Genomic DNA, 19,912 nt, shown 5'->3' with positions numbered 1-19,912 from the left:
GCAAAGACAGACACCGCGTTATGTGCTTTTATATTACAGGGGACGCCTATGAAAAAGGGATGGTACTATTTAAATTTTTGACATATTACGTGATACCGTTATGCGTGATAGCTGGTTTTTATTTGGGTATGGCGTGGCATCTAGCATTATCAACCAAAAACATCCCAGGCGAACTTCCCTGCGGTAATCTTCACGTTGAACAAATAAAGGCGCGCAGAAGGGTATGTACATGAAAATATAATTCATAAAAATTCAAAATGTTAAACTCATGCTTCGCGCGTATATACCATTAAACAGTTTTTATAATTTAATTGCTCTTTATTGGATGATATTGTACTGATGATTTCGTTTATTCCTGCAATTTAACAGGTGGGCAAAATGGTAGTGTGTTTCATAATCGTTTTCGTGATATGTTTTCTACCGTATCACATATTTATGCTGTGGTTCCACTTTTGTCCCACGGCCCGTGACGACTATGATGATTATTGGCATGTCTTCAGGATAATTGGTTTTTGCCTCAGTTTCAGCAATAGCTGCATCAATCCTATAGCTCTCTACTTAATTAGCCGCACGTTTCGTCGACGGTAAGTATATGATGTTTTTGCCCAATGTTTTTTGACTTATAAATAACAAATATCAGTAAATGTTAATTATAATTACAGATACATTATTAAGAAATCAGCTTCTTTTAAATTTGATATAACAATTGAAAACGTTGAGGAACAAAGTCGCGTAGCATTACGCGAAACTTACTTTACCACATAAAACTTACCATTTTTAATTCTGAAATAATCTCATTAACTAAACTTATTATGTTAATAGAAGAACATTAATTTTTCATTGTAATGTTTCGTAAAAACTTGTCAAAAGTTCTTAGCAAACTTTTCAGCAGGAAGATTGTATACATATATATTTTTTATCTTTTTCTCTAGCAGGATATAACTTTTTTCTGCTTATAAAATATATGTAGTATTACCCTTCTTTATTTATATTAACATATGAAAGTGTCATATATTTAAATAAAAAATATATATATATTATAAATTTGGAAAAATAAACACACTATCCAGAAATCTATTTTATTTTTTAATATATCATGGTAATGTGTTTTTAATCTACTCCACTTCTATTTTTCTGCCATAGGTTTAATAATTATTTATGCTTCTGCCTACCGGGTGGCTCCGCTATCTGCGGTAGAAATCGAATGGAAAGTAGTACAATTCGCAAACACGGTGCTTTTTCACAAAGAAGTCGGCGCATGTTTTACGAGACCAGTTTCGGTTCCACCTTCCGAAGACGTACTCAAGAATTTAATTCAACCGGGGTATTTGAAAGGGCCAGCATAGACACGACTAACAGTAAACCCACCGTCGGCGATCGAGAATTGCTCTCGTAAGTCATTTGATATAGATATACATATACATAATATATAATATTAATATAAAGTACATAGTATAAATAAACAGATCGCGGATATCAATGTAAATTGCAGTGCAAATACCATAGTCGATGGACAAAAGCTTCATTAGGATGGTTGCATCTACCGTAATACTTAATGCTACAAGTTTCTCATTACAAGGATAAAAAGAAATGCAATGACAGATCTCAGAGATTTTTATCCAAATCAATATTTCCATAATAACCATTTCAAAGATTATGGACGACCGCTTGTAATCTCTTTACTTAAAAAAATATTGGTTTGAGAATACATGTATGTTGCAATTTTTCACTTTACACTGTACATCTTTGAAACGTTCTTCTTCAAATAATATTTGCGAACTCAAACTGCAATTCTTTTTGTCGAAAGACTTCTGCCAAGCAACTAATATACTTTTTATAGCGTCAAACTTTTCTTTAAAGATTGGTGATGTGATCAAATAGAATACCGGAAGGTAATGACTTGTTAAGACTGTAACACGCGTTTAAAAATAATTTCTTATATTTGCAAAATAAAATCTTTCTTTACTTTGGCCTAATTTATAAAAAATAATAATAAAGAACCAATAATACTCATCTTTTTATACGTGTTCCTGTTTTTGAATGATTGCAGAAATATATTAGCATGTATGAATTTATTCTTTTTCATAAAAAACATAATGTGTGTAAAGCAGTATTGTAGATATACCTATGTATGTGCATATTTCTTGCTCAATCTGCAACTTATCAGGGTTAATAAGCTTTATATGTTTCTCTTATTTAATAGAATCACAAAATTTTTTATCTTTCTGTGAAATTGAAAGATTAAGGATTAGTCTCGCAGAATCATTAATTTTTAATAAATAAATAAATAAATTATTATTTAATAAATTCAATAAAATTGTATGAGCAATGAGAATACTTTCGTTTATTACGCGATAAATAAGTGAGCCATAGAAAAGTGATTAAACAAAGTACAATGAGATACGATCCGATAGTTATTCGTTTTATTATCTCTTTTGTGGCGGTAATTGGCTCGCCGAGTTAAATTAGATCTTGCTGCAGACATTTTACGAGAAGAAAAGCGTGAAAACAGCGTGAAAAACACACGGAACAGATGACATGAAACAAAACTCATTTTAAATCTTGATAGCTCAATTAAACTGTACGTGTATAAGTACCCAGCATTAGTTATATATTTATACATGTATACAAATATAAATATAAATATTTTCTAAGTACACTCATTAAATAAAATATTTTCTTCTACGCTCGAAAGTTTGTAGTACCTATAATATATTGATGGGACTACATGAGAGAGAGATAGAGAGAGAGAGAGAGAGAGAGAGAGAGATGCGAATCGATGCTGTGAACTTATAGAACAGTAAAATTCTGTACTGTATCAAGCTTTTTATTGTCGTTTTGCTTATATTTAAATTAGATTTATAATGCGATCACTTAGTTGATAATGCATAAGTATTTTGCAAAATAATCTGAGTAACAAGAACATTCATCAACGTCTAAAATGGTTATATACATTGTATATTATATAAGATATTTCAAAACTGATCCATTATATTTTCAGATATATAAATATTTCGCTTAGAAGTATCGCATACATTTTGCAAAAGGACCCAATTATAGGATATTTTGTATGTTTTTCACATATTTTATGTTCATGTGGCTAAACTGTATACTAATAAAGATAACTCGCTATATATAATTTAATATAACAACATAAAATAATCATGTTTTTTCTTTTGCGTGAAAAAATTTTATGAGAACGTGCACATGCAAAGATCACTCGGTCATTCCCAAGTCGAATAAGAATAATCGATGCGAGACTCCTCGGCACGGCGCGGCGCGTGTAACGTACCCACTCGCACGTGCCACTCGTCGTCCATTCCCTTTAACGGGGCACGCGCAGGGTAGAGAGAGAGGAGAAAGGGGGTGTCTTGCATCTGCCGTTCGTTCGGACCTTTATACGACGGTTGAACAGCCGGATTTCGAAGGGGGCTGGGTGATAAACAGACTCCCTCGCGTGACCCCCCCTTATTCGACAACGGTCGTGAAAATAAGGGGGTTGGTAGTACGGGAGGATCGACGTTAGTCAACAGTCGTGTCCACTGACAGTCCACCGTAGCGCGCAGCGTATAACTAATAACAGGGGTACCGTTTTCTCGTGACAAAAAGGACGCAAAAAAGGTGTTTCTTTTTTTTTACGAAAAAGAGTTTACTGGAAAAACTTTGCGCGGCACGAAAGAACAATTAGTGGGCCTGCAAGCACGGAGAACCTCTCAATACCTCCGGCAGCACTAAATAACAAAGCTGATACGACGGATAACCGATACGAAGTTAAGGGACAAACTTGTAAAAGCGCACGTTTCTACTCGAAGGCAGAAGCGCGTAAGTAACACGAGGTATCATTACTTCCAGACGATAACACAATAAGACGATAATCCAAACAGATACCAACTTTGTAGCTTTTATTACGAGTCGAGTCCATATGCGTTCACATTTCATGTTAATTTTTTTATGAAGAGTACAATATTGTTATTGCATAAAAGTTTGACGAAACATGTTAAATTGGTTGCTGCTACAAAGTCACGTATTAAAAAAATTAAAAAAAAATATTTTAAGTAATATTAATTCTTACAATTAATTAATACAATATACTGTTTTCAATATTATTTGGCGTAATAGATATTAAAATCGGAGAACAACTGATTAATTTGATGCAACCTTATAATGGATAAAAACAGTTATGTTCGAATATAACGGATATTATACGGATATGAGTAATACATTATCTCTCAAATAGCGTTTACAATGCATTATCGACATGCACAACCTGTAGCTATTATTACATGTATTAAATTTCCGTTGGTTATAGTACTGATAGTATATCATACAAAATTATGAGGAAAATTAATGTGGTCGGATGTTCAATTTTTAATATAAATAAAACAAAACAGATATTTTAATTAAAAATAACGTTGAACATTATTATGGTTTTATGAAATTTTCGAAGTTTTTCAGTAGACATTTATTTATTACAATTAATCACGAACACAATTTCTAAGGCTTCTTAGTTTCTCAAATTTATTGAATTACAGATGGACAAGCGCTGAGTCACAGATCATAATGAAGAGATATTCATCGGTAAGATACTTTTAGAATAAAGATGATATATACTTTTGTGTAAAATAATACAGAATGCGTACAGAATAATATTACTATATATATGTGCAGTACATTTCTAATAAGACAGAAATAGCGATGTGCATGTTTAAAATTATAAAAATTTATAAGTTATAAAGAAAAATTTTTTAATACATTATTCAACGCAGGCACCTTGTTTAGAAGACGTTGGCAATGACGTTAAAAGAACAAAAGGAATGAAAGAATACACAGTAAGTTAAGGTTATTAATTATCTGATTATATAGATATATATATTACCAATAATATATAATTGTAAGTACGAGTTATAGCTTGATTAAAAATATGAATAGATATCGATAATATTGTTTTAATAAATCAATAAATCAATAAATAAAGAAGCTATTTGTCAGCATTTATTGAGACACTTAACAAAGTTAGACAATGCTTCTTGTGTTCTTCTTTGTTCGCAATTATTACATTTAATAAGCAGTATAATTGTTCATCTTGAAAAATTATTTTATTTTAGTATATGAAATAAAAATTGTATTCATTTTCAAGTTGTATTTATCTTCTTACAAAATCATGAAGGCATATAGCAATTTATTATACCAGAGACAAATATGATCTAAAGTTTCCTATTTCTCTCTTTCTCTTTACGCCTGTCGATCACGAAGTCATTTTTGCGATAAATGAGGTAAAATTTTTTCTATATAAATTTTACCAATATTCGAAGTTTTATGAAATTTATAAAGCTTTAAATAGTTTAAATAATGGAATTTTATTATATTTTGCGTTTAATCAATTAAAAAAGTTTGTAAAACATTTTAAATCTTTTTTCATTTTGTCACACACATATATCAAATCGCAATATAATTGTATTTGATAGTTTATCTTTTAATATAATATAGTATAGATCGTTCTGGCCAATTAATTTATCTGTAACAAAAGCTTTTCAATTGTGACAGAGGCCGGTGTATTATACATATAAAGCAATATATACGCTTACTATATTTTTGTTAGATTTCCACACGGAATGCGTAAATTAGAAAAAAATTTTACATATTTTAGATTATTAACACAATGCAAAGGCTTATTTTTCTTTATATTTTAAATGATTAATTAATGAAGTATTATAGGCAGTTAATAAATTATTTAATAAGTATAAATTATCAGTTATATAGTAGATAAAGATCGATATCTGACGTATTAAAGATAAAATGAAATAATATTGTAAAAACTAATTTTTAACGTGGCTAGAAATGTGTCCCATATAGTATTCGAGTGTATATGTATCTCATCTTTCTACAGGATCCAAATACAAGAGAATATCTCCAGTTGGCTTTAGCCAGAGTTCTAGAATTACAACGAGAGATCAGGGAAGGCGCATACATCGCAGAAACTGATAATGGTGATCAAGGTAATGCAAAACTCTTCTCGTACTTTATATCCTTTCATGCATTGCGTAACTTGTACACTCGAAATCACCGGCAAAAACTTTTGCAACATTGTGCAATGGAATAAGATGACATTCCAGACCTTCCTTACAAAGTTTTGAACAAAGCTCGTTTCCTTTGCCCAATATATTACGACAAACTTTTTATGTCAAAATGACTTATTTGAACAATTAGTTGTCATAATGAAATGACATTTTTATAAAACAACATTTATTTCTCTATTGCTGATAATGGGAACAAGTAAAGATTGGAGTATCCATAGGGCTTATATCAATTGTCACAGATATCTTGAAAAGTTCTGCATGAAATTAAATTCCGTGCAGTATAAGAATCATATGGAACGACGTCAATCCGTGTGCAACTAGGTGGAAACCATTTTCGTATGATATCTTAGCAATCTCGTCAAATTCACGCATGACTCTCAATGCGACATGACGGCATTTCCGTGTCGTACGCGTGATATATAGAATAAAATGTGACTTGTTTTATTTTCCAAAAAATTTTGACGACTTATAGACAAGGCAAATTATAATATCTCATAGATATGCGAAGAAATTTTTTGATAAAAATTTACAAATTAAAAATTTAATTTTTGATTGTTAAATACCTTTATTTATTTTTTTTGTTCTTTCTATCTCCCAAATCTAAAATGCAATTAACCGTAATACAAATAAATATTTTGGCAAGACATTTTATGCTTTCGTGTACGTATGAGTTAATATTTAATCCTTATGATCACAAACTAGCAATCGTCAAATTTATTAAAATATTTCTGTTATTTTAGACGCATCGGGCAGTGATGAAGATTTAACAAAAGAAATCCTTAGTAAAGTATTTCAAGATCTACCCGGGACACCCAATTCTCTTGCTAAAATAATAGACAGGGAAACACGCTGCAGAAATCACCGTATGGATGCCGTTCACAGTAAAAGGATACAATTACTGGGTTTCGATACTTGTCGGAGAATGGCCCTTGAGTTCATGAAAACCATCATGCAGGAATCACGAAATAAATCCTCCTCGTTAAATACGATCGGACTCGACAATCTTCAACGAAACGAACCGTTGCATTCGGAAGGTAGAATTCTAGCGAGTGATTTTCATAAACGGGAATCGAACGCGCAAGAAATTCGAGCGAGAATGTTGAGAAGTTTGGATTTGCATTTGGCCGCTAAACAAAGAGACTATACGTCCAAATTAATGAGATCGGCTATTTAATATTGCGTACGATACGTTCAAGTGAAAGCGGATTGTTGAGTGCGGAAATTTCCAAATTCAATATATTCTTCAATATATGCCGTGTTATTGGCATTATTAATATAATGAAAATTCAGCGTGTATGTTCATACGATATCTCTCTCTTTACTCATTAAAATGGTATCAATATTTCCTTCATTCGTGATAATTAAATAGGATAAGAATTATAAATGTGCATTTATTCAATTTTGTTTAAAAAATTGTTTTAATTTTTAATATTTTTTTATTTATTAAATTATTTCGAGATTTATATACGAAATCTCTAAATGAAATCAATATTTTAATTTTAGAAAAATAGCTGATCTCAGTTACTCACTTGCAGTATTTATGAAAACCTATCTAGTCATATGTGTGAAATTTGCTAGTCATAAACTTACATGATTATTCTGCAAAGTTATTTAATTATTTTATATAGTTATATCTATATACAATTGTATATCTATATACAATTATATATTTATGCTTATATGTATACCAGCGGTACTATTGGTCTTTAATATTATAAGAAAATTATGAGAGAGTACGATCGTAGTTCCCTTTGCTTATGATAGATATTAATAAAAGAAAGAAGTAATAAAAATGTGACTTTTGGAATTGAAATAATTGTAGTTGTGATTTGATTCACATTATATCTAATTATATTCTTTGCCGATTTTCAAAGAGTTCCGCAATATTTAAAACTTAAAGTTCATGAAATTCTCGGAATCGCGTTTTTTTTTTAATTCTTGGAAATTTCCATTTTTTTTAATACTATACGAATCTAAATAAATCAATAATTTTTAATAAACAACATTTTAATTATAATTATTTATAATTTCTACTTGAATTTTCCTTGTTTTGTATTTACCTTTTTAAATACAGAATATAAATTTATCAATTTCTAAGAATCGATTTTAACAGATTAGAAACTTATGCTGCCTTATTATAATAAATATAACCATAATTTTTTTTATATTAAGGATATTAAATATTTTCCTAATACTTATGTTTGATAAATGATTAAACAAGAAATGTAAAGGACAAATTTTGTAAAAAAAAGTTTATTCAGAGTGTACAAATAAAAAATTCTAAAGTTTTCAAACTATGAATAAAATACATCTTAACCATATACATATTACAAATTATAATTTACCTCTCGCGGCGTTCAAGCGTGTATAGAGTCACAAAATGTGTAGTAGTCGAAACATCGGAAGATCGACTAGATCGACTTGTTATTCAAAGGCTGCGGTCGAAAACGTCACCCGAGTGCACACAAGTATACTCCCTTCTCTTTCTATCTCAGCGAGTTAGAAGGAGAAGGGAGTATACCCGGGTGACGTTTCCGAACGCAGCCAAAAAAAGGAAGATATACATAGCACACGTAAATTGTTTTCCCTAAAGCAAGCAAATTATCGAACTAATCCTCGGAAGCGCGAATGTCAGATTCGTAGCTTAGCATCGCGTTGAATCCTGAAGAACTTCGTGTTCACGTCTAAACAAATATTATGCGTGTTTATGCAATAAACTATCCTAAAATACAACGATAAAATATCAATGGATCAACGACCTTTAAGGATTAATTTGTGTACGTTAGTTCGCGAAGTTTCCCTTGTTTAGCCGGAGTAACGTTTTAGTTACGTAGGAAATTATAGCAAACTCACAGCAGGACTTTGAATTCTACTTCACGAATTTAATACAACCCTTGATTTAAATCATCCAAAATGCATGTCCGCTTTCCTGCGTATATTATATTGCATTTATAAATATATGCTAAAAATAACAAGTCATTTTAACAAGTCTGTAAAATAATATACCGAATTTAAATAGACGTAATTTACAAATGTATATGCAACAGAAGAATTCGTTTCGATAAAAAGATTTAGTAGTAAGGATAAAATTCTCTATCAACACGTTTGAATCATTGTATACAATAATCGCAATAATCATCTCGCAAAAAGTTTATAAAGTTTCGCAAAAGATAATAAGCTCTCTTTCTCATTGTTTGAAGATAGCCATAATTCATAACAGTTTTAGCTAATAAACTAGTTTATGTCTCCGACAGTGATGATAAGTGATTTCGGTGTTAAGATTCTTTTTCGATCATTCATTTCGTTGCAAAGAGTTCATCTATAATTAAATATCTGTATATTTGTTTATATATAAAATAATATATTGAATATTTATAGATTATTAGAAATTATGAATAATTATAAACATACTGCATTGCTGGTCAAAATACAAAACGAATTAGTCGCTATAAAGAAAGTAAATATAATTACATCTAATATCTCTATCGTTTATAAAAATATAAGTTCTTAGAGTACCCAGATAAATTTTTTACTGTTTTGATCGTATCATGTAAAAGGCCGGATAATTAAGGCTCAAAATCAATCGATATATGCAAATTATATTTGTCGATGCGCATATATCCGAACGTGTCTATTACTTTTTACGTCTTTCGATATAATCGTTAATTCGATGACACTCAAGCGATAAAACGTGACGATAAAAAAGATTGTTCAATTTGATAAAAATGATCACACCACGGAATAAAAGTTTCGTAATATATTTTGAGAGAAAAAGAAATTTTAAAAATGCTGAGATACGAAAAGATACGGTAATTTATATGCGCGTCAACCACGGTGACAGTATCTACGCGCTACTATTTCTCTATCACAAACAGTTTTCAACATCAACTCCCCATTTCGTTCTATATACAAATCTGTGCGTATGTTTAGCACAACAGGTAATATGTCTCAATCTATGAGCTACCATGAGCGTACTATGGTTCGAATAATGCTATAAACTATCGACAAAACTATGAGTCCCGCGATACGTAGAGGGCTCGAGTCATGGGCTTCCAATTGCTAGCTATCAAAAAGGGGTATATTATCCTACCGGGATATCATAGACCTATTGTCAACGTCGGTCCGGGCGTACACATAATATTGTCGACTAAGTATCAAAGACATTTATGCCATAAAATCTGCGAGTTTCTCTATTACATAAAAGAACTCTTGAAATCAGTACAGACTTTTGCATTCGCACTTTGATGTAAGTAAAATTAAGTCAAAACGCATCGTGCCTTTGCGAGATACTACGCGTGAAGATGAACAAAATCGTCTCATGTAGTTGCCATTACGAACATCAATGACGACAGTGGTCTAATTTTCCTTCATAATAATAGTAAATTCCAGAATTACAAACAAGTAAATAATCTTTTATAGCGCCGCGAGTATACAGCTAATTATTAGGGTAATTAAGCGAAGAAGAATGCCTTGTTTCAATTGTGACGTAAATCAACTCTTGAAGATCTTATCAATCCTTAATCTCAAAAAATATATTATAAATAAGATTTATTTATATAAATTGATAATATATTACCTTTTTTATTTTATTTCCTTCAACCGATTGTAAAATTCTCTGATACCCCATACATAAAATCATGTATCGATCGATTTGTACTACTGTTCTCTTCAGGGCTCAAACTCGCGTCGTGTTTCAAAATTTGATTTACGTCACTTTCGAAACGGGTCGCTCGCGGTTCTCTTAGTGCTGCTGCACGAGAGTAGGCCCGTTGCCGGGGTTTCTCCAGGGGTCCGGTATATCGAAGTGCGCTGGAACGGTGAGCAGAGCGTCGGCAGCTGTACGGTCGCCGCTGCAGTTCTTCGGCTTGACGCGAGTCGTGTTCACGCACTCGATCGGCAGCTTGAAGAACTCGAGCTTGTAATTGTAACCCTGGCTGGTGATGCAGATTATCGTGTGCAGCGGCACGTCCATGTAGGGCAGCTCCTCGGGCTTCTTATCGAGGAAGAATCCGATGATGCAGCGCAATATCGCCTGATGTGACACCACGAGAACGTTGTTGGAGCGTTGCAGCTCGGCAATTACCGGCTCGACGCGTTGCATTGCGTCGATGTAACTCTCGCCCCACGGATAACGATAACGCAACTTGTCCTGATCGCGCCAAGCGAACTCCTGTTACAAAATTAAACGTAAGACATAAGAGACAGCGTTGTTATTATGTCACGGTTGTTTCCTACGATCAACGGCTATTGTTGATAAAAATTAAATTGCTCGAACTTAATTCCGAATTTAACGTATGATTCGAAGCTGGAATATTTTTAACTGGCAATCAATATTTTATTGCTCCATTAGGTTTACTTAAAGATGACAATTACCTGCGGATATTGCTCCTGCATCTCTTCGTAAGAGAGGCCCTCGCACACCCCCGCGTGAAGTTCATTCAAAGCGGCCACGTGCTCTTGAGGGGCTTCGATACCGCGCGCCGTTGCGATCGTTCTGCGAAGGCGGCTGGTGAGAACCCGAAGATCGGGAATATGCATGGCATTGAACTTGTTTGACAACGCTTGAGCGTAACGTTCACCTCTGGCGCTTAATACCGTGTCGCCGCCGATTTTACCGACCACGTTGTACTCGCTTTCGCCGTGCTGCAATATACAATACAAAAATGTATAGTAAAAGAATGTATAGAACGCGAAGAAAAATAGAAAACGAAATGAGCAACAACGGCAAAATATAATTATGGGATATTCTATTTTTCTTTTTCGGCAATTTATATGTCACAATGTAGAAAAACGCTACAACTGCTTACTCTCGAGAAGTAAAGAGTGTGGGGTTTGAGGGAGATGTCTCCGAGGTATCCAAGCACGTTGGTTTCAATATGACCGGACACTTTACAAGTCTCGATATCCATAGTACCGGTGTCGATCTTGATCCTGGGATAAGTTCTGTCATTCATAGGTTCATATAACCCAGCGTAAAAAGCAATTTTTGAACGCAGATCCTCCGCGGCCAGAGCGGCGTCCACTCCCGCGTAGTCAGCGCAATGTCTCACGATTTCTTGTTGGTTGTACTCGAGGACTTCGGCGTCGTCGCAGACACATTCGATGAAGAGAACGCGGTAACCGAGCTGGCCTGAGAAGTAATCGTAGACCTCCGCGCGTTGCGCTCGTGTAATCAGCATAGCGTCCAGGATCTTAATACAGGGAGAAAGAATAACTGTGTGATATACAATGTCATCTGTGAAGCTACCCAAATAACAATTTACTTAATTAACTGCCATGCAATTTTCTGCGATACTTATAAGTGCAGTAAAATAATCATGAATATTATCCTCGAATAATGCTAACAGAGAGGTAGCATTATTCGAGATATTGCTGTTTACAAGCGTAATCTCGTGAAGAAACTACCAATATTCTTCTAGATACTTACCGCTACGGTATTTCCAGATGTAAGCCATGCCGCGCAATCCTGCATGGCATCTCTCTGAGCGAGAGCAATTAACGCATTGTTTGCCGCATTATCCGGCCGGAAATATTCGTGTGATATATGGGGTTCGAATCGTTTCCTACGGTAATCACTCACGCGGAATACTGAAACAAGATTTAGGGAATATTGATTTAATCTCTTGTATACGTATATACGTTTAATCAAGATAAAAAATTAAGCATATGGCTGCAATAAATCTCTTTACATCGTATAATAGATTTAATAAATGCTTGCCTTAAGATATGTCATTAAGTATACATTCTTACCTTTTGTGGTTACACCATTCCAAATGAGTCTGCGAGCAAGGCTCTGCCCGATTTGGCTTTTTCCGCGAGCCGGTAAACCGCAAATGGCTACGACAACTCCCACAAATTTGCGCGATGACTTCGCTGGTCCTGAGATTCTCCCTGCGACCTTCTCTTTGCCGGGATCTAAATGCAGACAATAAAGCATTCAGTACTCTATTAACGCTTAGGTAATTTATGCAAGTACTCTTTCTCGGATTTAATACATTAACGACTGAAAATTATTTTACGGCGACTATAATGTAAATTTCAAACATATTTTTCTCATTAATGTACACAATTGTAAGCATTTATTATTATTCTGATCTATTGCATATCATATATTTATAATCTTTAATATAATTAAAACAAAATTGAATTACATATATATTAGTATTTGCTTTAGTAATATTAAAATTTCTGTAACTTTATGCGAATTGCATAATACGCAATGGATAAAGAAGTCAAATTTTCTTTTCTTCCGAATAAAAAATTTATCCCGAAACAATATTATACACATATTTGTAAAATGGGTTTTCCCGTCTCCAATGTTTGCCTCAAAATGTCGTCAGTAAAATTTTTAAAAATCACAGGATAAAAACTAAATATAATGCTGTTAGTCAGAGTTCCTTTGAATGAGACATTTTGTTATATACTAGTGCGAATATTTTGGCAATATATATCTGAACACGCGTCATGCTTATAGGCACGAGCAGTAGTAACATGAGAATGGTATATACAGACAACGTGACTTTGGACTTGCAGCAACACTACTAAAATCCTCTTGAAAATATCAGTGATCGTAAAATGTTTAAGTCAGATATGCTACCGAGAGTTATAAAAATACATTCAAACTGCAAAGCGTGGAATAATATTGCATTATTCATGAATTTTTATACTACATTATACATTTGCAAAAGCAATAATTTGTGTGAAGTATATACTTCATAAGCATGCCGTATGTTATGAAATACACATTATAATATGCAGAGAAACAATTTCGCACTATGACTATCCATTTCCCATTGACAAAAACTGCACGTGTTTGTAAAGAAGACTACAATTGATTCAATGATCGGGAACTAAAACATTCATGCAGTATTTTTTATAAAAACTCACGAGAAAATCACAAGTTTTTTACCAATAATATGTATGGTAATTAAATCAATTAGTCACGATAAAAACTCAATTCAAGTTTCTAAGCATTTAATGTGTGTGTAAACAGATCACATAAAGATTTGTTGCGTATCAAAAAACAAGAAACAATTATAGTTTACAAAAATATGTGTAATCTTATATTAATTGAAATTTATAGAAAACAGATATTCTAAAAATTAATTGTATAATTGTTAAATATTAAAAGTGCATTCTTAAAATTTTGTAACATTTCTTTCACGCCATATTTTTCAAAATTAATCAATTTTATAACAAATTTTAAAATTAGCAGATGAGTATAATATCAATATTTAATTAATTCACTTCTTTTACGTATGAAAAGCACGTGTAAATTATCTTATCTAGCTTATATCTGTCTACAGAAGTATACGGATTAAAGATTGACGAGAGCGATATTCGAGAAAAGAATTAAAATTTGATTGTTCTAGAGAAACTTTACATATATTTAATAAATACTACGACGTCGAGTGAGCGGGCAATCAAATATATATGATGCCTCATGCCCCACTAGAAACACAGGGTTTTATATTTAGATTCTAAATGCGCGTACACTGGGCTTTGTTTCGGCTTCTCCACACGTTACCGAAGCCAACAATAATTTACCCTTTAAACGCAGTAAAATTACATTTTATTTTCGACAAAAATAAAATATTTATTTCTCTTCCCATAGATTTTGCGAATATGTAGTGAATATTCGCTATCAAGTATTTTTTGAATTTACATAAATATTAAAAAACATCAATCATCATATTAATTAAACCACAAAAATGTAATTAATACACTTGATATAGCTTTATAAATATTATTAATTTTTGTTATGGTTCGCGGGTTCCACGAAACGGAAATAACAGCTTGAGATTCTTGAGAACCTTTATGTTCCAAAAATAAAAAGCATTACCTGTTCATATATGATAAGCTTATCTCTCATATCTGAATTCAAGATGATAACGCACATGCATAATGACTATCCCTTCTATTCGGAATAATATTATCTAATCAATGCTATCAATAGATTAAAATGTACCACTTCAGATTATTATACGCGTAGTGTGTGAAATAATTTATTATTCTTGTACATGTTGAAAAACGTTCTATTATATATATTTTTATTTCGTATAATGTGACTAAAATTATTTATTATTAATTAAAAATAATTGATATTAAGTTAATATTATAATATTAAAAAGTTTAATTTTTAACTGATATAAGGAACAATCTTCTTTATATTGAAAAACTTCAGAAATTTTTCTTTTACAGTATTTAACATTTAAAAAATATTATTTATTTAAGTGTAAAAAATAGAAATAATTTTATAAATAAAAATCTTGGTATTACATATTTGGTTTGAAATTATATTTTAGCAGAAATTTTATTCAAAATTTTAGTATGTTTCATGAGATTTAATATTATTCGTTTAAAAATTTACGACGTTTAATTCCATCGATTTGTTTCCTTAGTCTCTCTTATATTCGCAAAAGAATTTTTGAATGTAAGAATTCGTAACAATTTGGAAATTCCCTGTACTTGCAAAACTTAAGAGATAAGACACGAATACGATTTGGTGGTGTCTGACGACGTAGTGATAAGTTATCGATTCCTCAATGCCAGAATGATAAATTACAGACACATTTTAACATGTAGGTATTTATCGTATATTTTCAGATAATATTTATACATAATATTTGGCTTATAGAGGAATAAAAGTTTCTCGATGTCATGTCTTTTTCGCGCAATTCAATGCAAAAATATATTATTTAATATGTAAATCTCAGTGTTTTATGTATCTTGTAGAAACGTTGTTACGTATCTAATGGTTTACATATGTATTAAAATTTTAATTAACATAAACATATATATAATATACGACACAAAGTAAATCATTTGTATCAAAAATTCTTTTATGAATTATTTTATATTTATATTATGTTTATTATATTTCTTGTAACAGTACACATTCTCGCGTTAATTTTTTTATTTAATATGGATAATTTTAATGAAAAGTATATTGTTGCATATATAAAAATTGAATGTCATGAAGTAGGATGTGACGTACGCGTATAAAAAGGAGGAATTACCAGTCAATCAATGCTTACACACACATTCGCATTTATTTATTAAAAATATCTTTTGTAATATATTTTAAGTGCATTCAATTTCCTCTTCGATACGTTATGCCGATTGTTTCACAGAATTATATTCCAAGACGGAATCGTAAGAATCCGATACTTGCGTATAACAATGACGTTTGTAACGTGAGAACAATGTCGCAAATAAAAGTACGGATGTTGTAATAAAAGTCAAGCACACATTGATGGGACAATAACTGCTTGCACATCCTCAAGTTTGTATTAATGCGTTTGAAAAAAGATAAGCAAAATATTAATTATTCTTTCATGTATCGATGATCTGTCCAAGCTGTTGTGTGTAAGGTAATGAAAATGATGACGATTAAATCCGATCGCATTCATATGTTTATTTATACCCTTCATAATTTTAGCCAGCCACCTTCTTTCGTACACAGTACAATATATAATTTTAAGGATATACTTTCCACATTTGAAAGACATGAAATATTCGCTGCCGTTAATTTTACGTCGAAAATAACGAGTAAAGAAGCACAAATGCAATATAAGACGAGCAAGACCGACATTGCGATATACCGAAGACGCGGCGACCTCAATACTCGAGTCGGTGTTTTCCTTTCACTTTTCATTTCCTTTGAATTTTATTATAAACCGGCTTCTAACACAATATCAGAATAATTCGTAGGATTCTATAGAGAGTATATTATTTACAAGATATACGTGTTGTGAGCGTGTTTATTTTTTTTACAAACGAAAATTGAGAAAGAATGAAAGGCATGAATTACAAGTTTTTCTTTTTCTATCTTGACATGCGGTGAGCGTAGGTTTTTTTCAAATGCTGTTAAAACGAGTCAGTTAATGTTGATTGTAATAGTAAGCAGCGAGTAATAAATGCACATGCATAAGATACAATAAAGGTTACTAAAAATGCAAACCTACACTAGTTAACAAAATAAATATTAAAACAATCATGTTAATTATACATTGCACAACTCATTTAAACAGAAAATCTATAAATTACTATTATTTTTAAGGAAATTATGCTAGCTTTCTACAAGACAATTGTAACATAAAACGGACAGACAAAAGTTGTAATTGATAATTATTTTAAGAGCACGCTTACTCTTTATAATAAATATTTCCCTAGACTTTAGACTTTTTACAATGTAAATTTAAGATAAGTAATACAATGACATCTTGACATTTTGAGTATACGCTACAGGTTTATTCAAAATTCTTTTCTTCGGAGATTACGTAAGTTAGATGGTGCCATGCAACGAAAAAGTGACTGATAAATTATGTATCCTATTTTGTGTATATATGTTCGCCATACAAAGCACTTTGACACCTTAGTTACATTAATCGCGTAGATAAGCACCTTTCCATGATAAGCAGATAAGCTCCGCAATATGAAAGCAAAGTGTTCAAAAGTAGTGATGTAAAAGAAGACACACATATTACGTAAGCAGACGTCTCACACCCCTTTGGCATCAAGCGACTCACCCCGCGCGGAACTTTACCTTGACGCTCTTCCGCGTTGGGGGCCATGATGGTGTTGGTGGTGATGGTGGTGTCAGCGTTCAAGGGTATCTCCGTGTTAGGCGTCTGCCTCACGGCGAGATCGCTTTTTTTCTCCTGCAGAAGACCGGCTTGCAGGGCCAGTTTCCTGATCGTGAGACAGTAACCCAGTAAGGGAGCCGCCAGCAGATCGAAACATGCGGCGACCCAGGGCATAACCGAGAAACCCGTATTACGTAGAACAATCGGTCTTCCGGGTATTCGGCTCTCCCTTTCCTCTTCTTTCGACGACGACAACAACGAAATTATGATCGATTTGAAAATAATACCGAGGACCATCGGAGCAAATAGGAAGCCCGATTTACGTGGAGCCGCAGCCGCTCCAAATAAAAAGAAACCCGCCAACGAGAGCGAGAGCCGCCTCTACTCTATCGCGCGGATCAGCCGCGAATTGTCGCCTCCAAGCCTGGGCTCGGCTCGCCGCGTCTCTACTTCCTGGGTCAAGCTCCCGGCTAAAGCTCTTCCGAGAAGTGGTCGCTGCTCGTGTGCCGTATTATAGATAGCAGGTCCTCCCTCATTCCAATTTGCTTTATCCTCACTTCCGGAGCCAGTTTGCGGGCTTCCTTGGAATTTGTCAGAGAAAAGACCGGGTCTCTACTTTGCGGCGTGCCGTGCGATTCCCTCTCGCTCGTGCCCGTGCCTCCCGATACTATCGACGACGATGTTGCTGCTGCCGTAGCTGCTTAATGTCGTTGCTCGTTGGCGACAGTGCGCGCGCGCGCAAACAAATACGCCCGCTGAAAATTTACATAGTAATAGCGGCCACCTCGCTCCGATTTCACCAACCTCGCGTTTCTGCTCTGCGAGATGCGCTTAGAATTTGAGCCGAGGTCACTGTTGCTCAGATCGCCCTTCATATACTTTTCTCTTTTCTATCTCGATTTCTCTTTCTCCCGCGCAGTCCTACTCCTCTTCGACGGAGACTCCGATCGGCGTGCGCTATCGATGTAGGCGTTCAAGCAGCCGAGGGCCAGAAAAATGTCAGCTGATGCTCACCGCGACTTCTCGGTAGAACTCGTCGATTCTTTTCAGCTACGGTTTCTCGGCTTCCTCCTCGGGGAACGCGCTCTATCACGTGAACGATGCAAATATGCCCGACGTACGGACGAGAATAGACTCGGGTTCTCCGCAGGATGCGACCGGTCGATACGCACTTCTCTCGGCTCTCCGACGACTAGTAGGTCTCGTTCCGACGCGGCTTTTAGCAGCATCGACCAGAACCCACGAGCGAACAACTACGTTGTGCGGGCCAATGGAGAAACGGCTGGCCCCTCTACCCACGATAGCGGATAAACTTGCCCGCGATGGGCGAATATCCGTTTTTCCTCAATCGCGGATATTTATCGCAAAAATCACGCGAACAATGAAAATTTTACGCTTTCCGCAAGATCATAAAAAATGGGAAAAAGTCTTATCTCCTATCTGTCAAGCTAGTTCTGTTGACCTTTTGTCATTGATGACGTCTTACTCCTACAACTATTTTACTGATAATGCCCTGCTATCGTGTGCGATACGAATTTCCAACTGGCGGAAGTAACGGTTTTCGGAGATTTAAGCGGCATTTCCTTTATCAATTTTTGTTCAGCGTTACCACACCGTAAACTCGACAGCTCACGCGACTGATGATTGCTCTAATACATATGTTTGATTAGCATCATAAATTGTATACGTTGCGCCTGATGAAACCGGCTCTCCGCATTTTTCTTGGCGGCTCACGCGTCCAAAGTCCACGGTTGTTTTTCCTATTTTCACGTAATCGTTTGGCAAACGACAATCCAGGCGCGTGTATTCGGCGTCATTGAGTTAAATGAAGAGATGCCGGATCAGTAATGTCCTGACCTGCCGGGTTACATCACGTGTACGCCAATATATGGAGCAGCTTCTTCGTATAGACGAAACGTGAACTTTGGAACCTGTTTTGGTGACGCGTCGAAATAACGTCAATCTAACTGAAGAAAAATGGCTCTTACTGAGAAATCCTTTATGTATGTACTGTGGATTAATATTAACACGGAAGTATATAAATAATGCAACTGTGTGCACGTGTTTACCTAATTCTAAAAAGATACATCATTTTCGTGAATATTCTCATAAAATAATTAATCGAAAAATTGTTAAAGAATAAATTATTAAGTACTATAAATTTATAAATGTATATATAGTTATATTTCATATTTTATTATATTTTTTAGATATATTATATATTTCAGTACGTACGTTTTTCTTCTA

The 19,912-nt window shown here is 33.8% G+C and overlaps 2 protein-coding genes across 2 annotated transcripts in view; one reads left to right on the top strand and one right to left on the bottom strand.

Annotated features, from left to right (window-relative positions):
• LOC112466130 (neuropeptide CCHamide-1 receptor-like) overlaps positions 1 to 7,988 on the top strand; it is a 36,398-nt gene extending 28,410 nt beyond the window's left edge. The window contains exons 6-13 of the mRNA XM_025034032.1: positions 40 to 221; positions 370 to 584; positions 1,144 to 1,392; positions 3,735 to 3,836; positions 4,533 to 4,578; positions 4,767 to 4,829; positions 5,888 to 5,996; positions 6,818 to 7,988. Coding sequence (XP_024889800.1) covers positions 40 to 221; positions 370 to 584; positions 1,144 to 1,392; positions 3,735 to 3,836; positions 4,533 to 4,578; positions 4,767 to 4,829; positions 5,888 to 5,996; positions 6,818 to 7,251 — 1,400 coding nt within the window. The 3' untranslated portion in view covers positions 7,252 to 7,988. The remainder of the gene's footprint in view (positions 1 to 39; positions 222 to 369; positions 585 to 1,143; positions 1,393 to 3,734; positions 3,837 to 4,532; positions 4,579 to 4,766; positions 4,830 to 5,887; positions 5,997 to 6,817) is intronic.
• A 326-nt stretch (positions 7,989 to 8,314) lies between these two features.
• On the bottom strand, positions 8,315 to 18,865 carry LOC112466114 (6-phosphofructo-2-kinase/fructose-2,6-bisphosphatase-like). The gene is made up of 6 exons (XM_025034010.1): positions 17,626 to 18,865; positions 12,828 to 12,992; positions 12,505 to 12,665; positions 11,885 to 12,268; positions 11,451 to 11,720; positions 8,315 to 11,247 (listed from the first exon to the last, which is right to left on the bottom strand). Exons 1-6 carry the CDS (start codon positions 17,960 to 17,962, stop codon positions 10,819 to 10,821), a joined length of 1,746 nt encoding a protein of 581 aa, XP_024889778.1. The 5' UTR covers positions 17,963 to 18,865; the 3' UTR covers positions 8,315 to 10,818.
• Between the last annotated feature and the right edge of the window lie 1,047 nt (positions 18,866 to 19,912).

This window comes from Temnothorax curvispinosus, unplaced genomic scaffold (assembly GCF_003070985.1).
Source record: "Temnothorax curvispinosus isolate PA1 unplaced genomic scaffold, ASM307098v1 QBEX01015898.1, whole genome shotgun sequence".
In the NCBI taxonomy this organism is placed as follows: Eukaryota; Metazoa; Arthropoda; class Insecta; order Hymenoptera; family Formicidae; genus Temnothorax; species Temnothorax curvispinosus.
This window is presented reverse-complemented; position numbering and strand designations above follow the sequence as displayed.

What these genes read in the sequence shown, in the direction of transcription:
- LOC112466114 (XM_025034010.1), bottom strand. Translation starts at nt 17,962, where the DNA reads ATGGTCCTCGGTATTATTTTCAAATCGATCATAATTTCGTTGTTGTCG. An exon ending in GAATGGTGTAACCACAAAAG is followed by an intron (nt 12,666 to 12,827) that starts GTAAGAATGTAT and finishes ATCTTGTTTCAG; the next exon opens with TATTCCGCGTGAGTGATTAC. An exon ending in TGCAGGAGCAATATCCGCAG is followed by an intron (nt 11,248 to 11,450) that starts GTAATTGTCATC and finishes ATTTTGTAACAG; the next exon opens with GAGTTCGCTTGGCGCGATCA.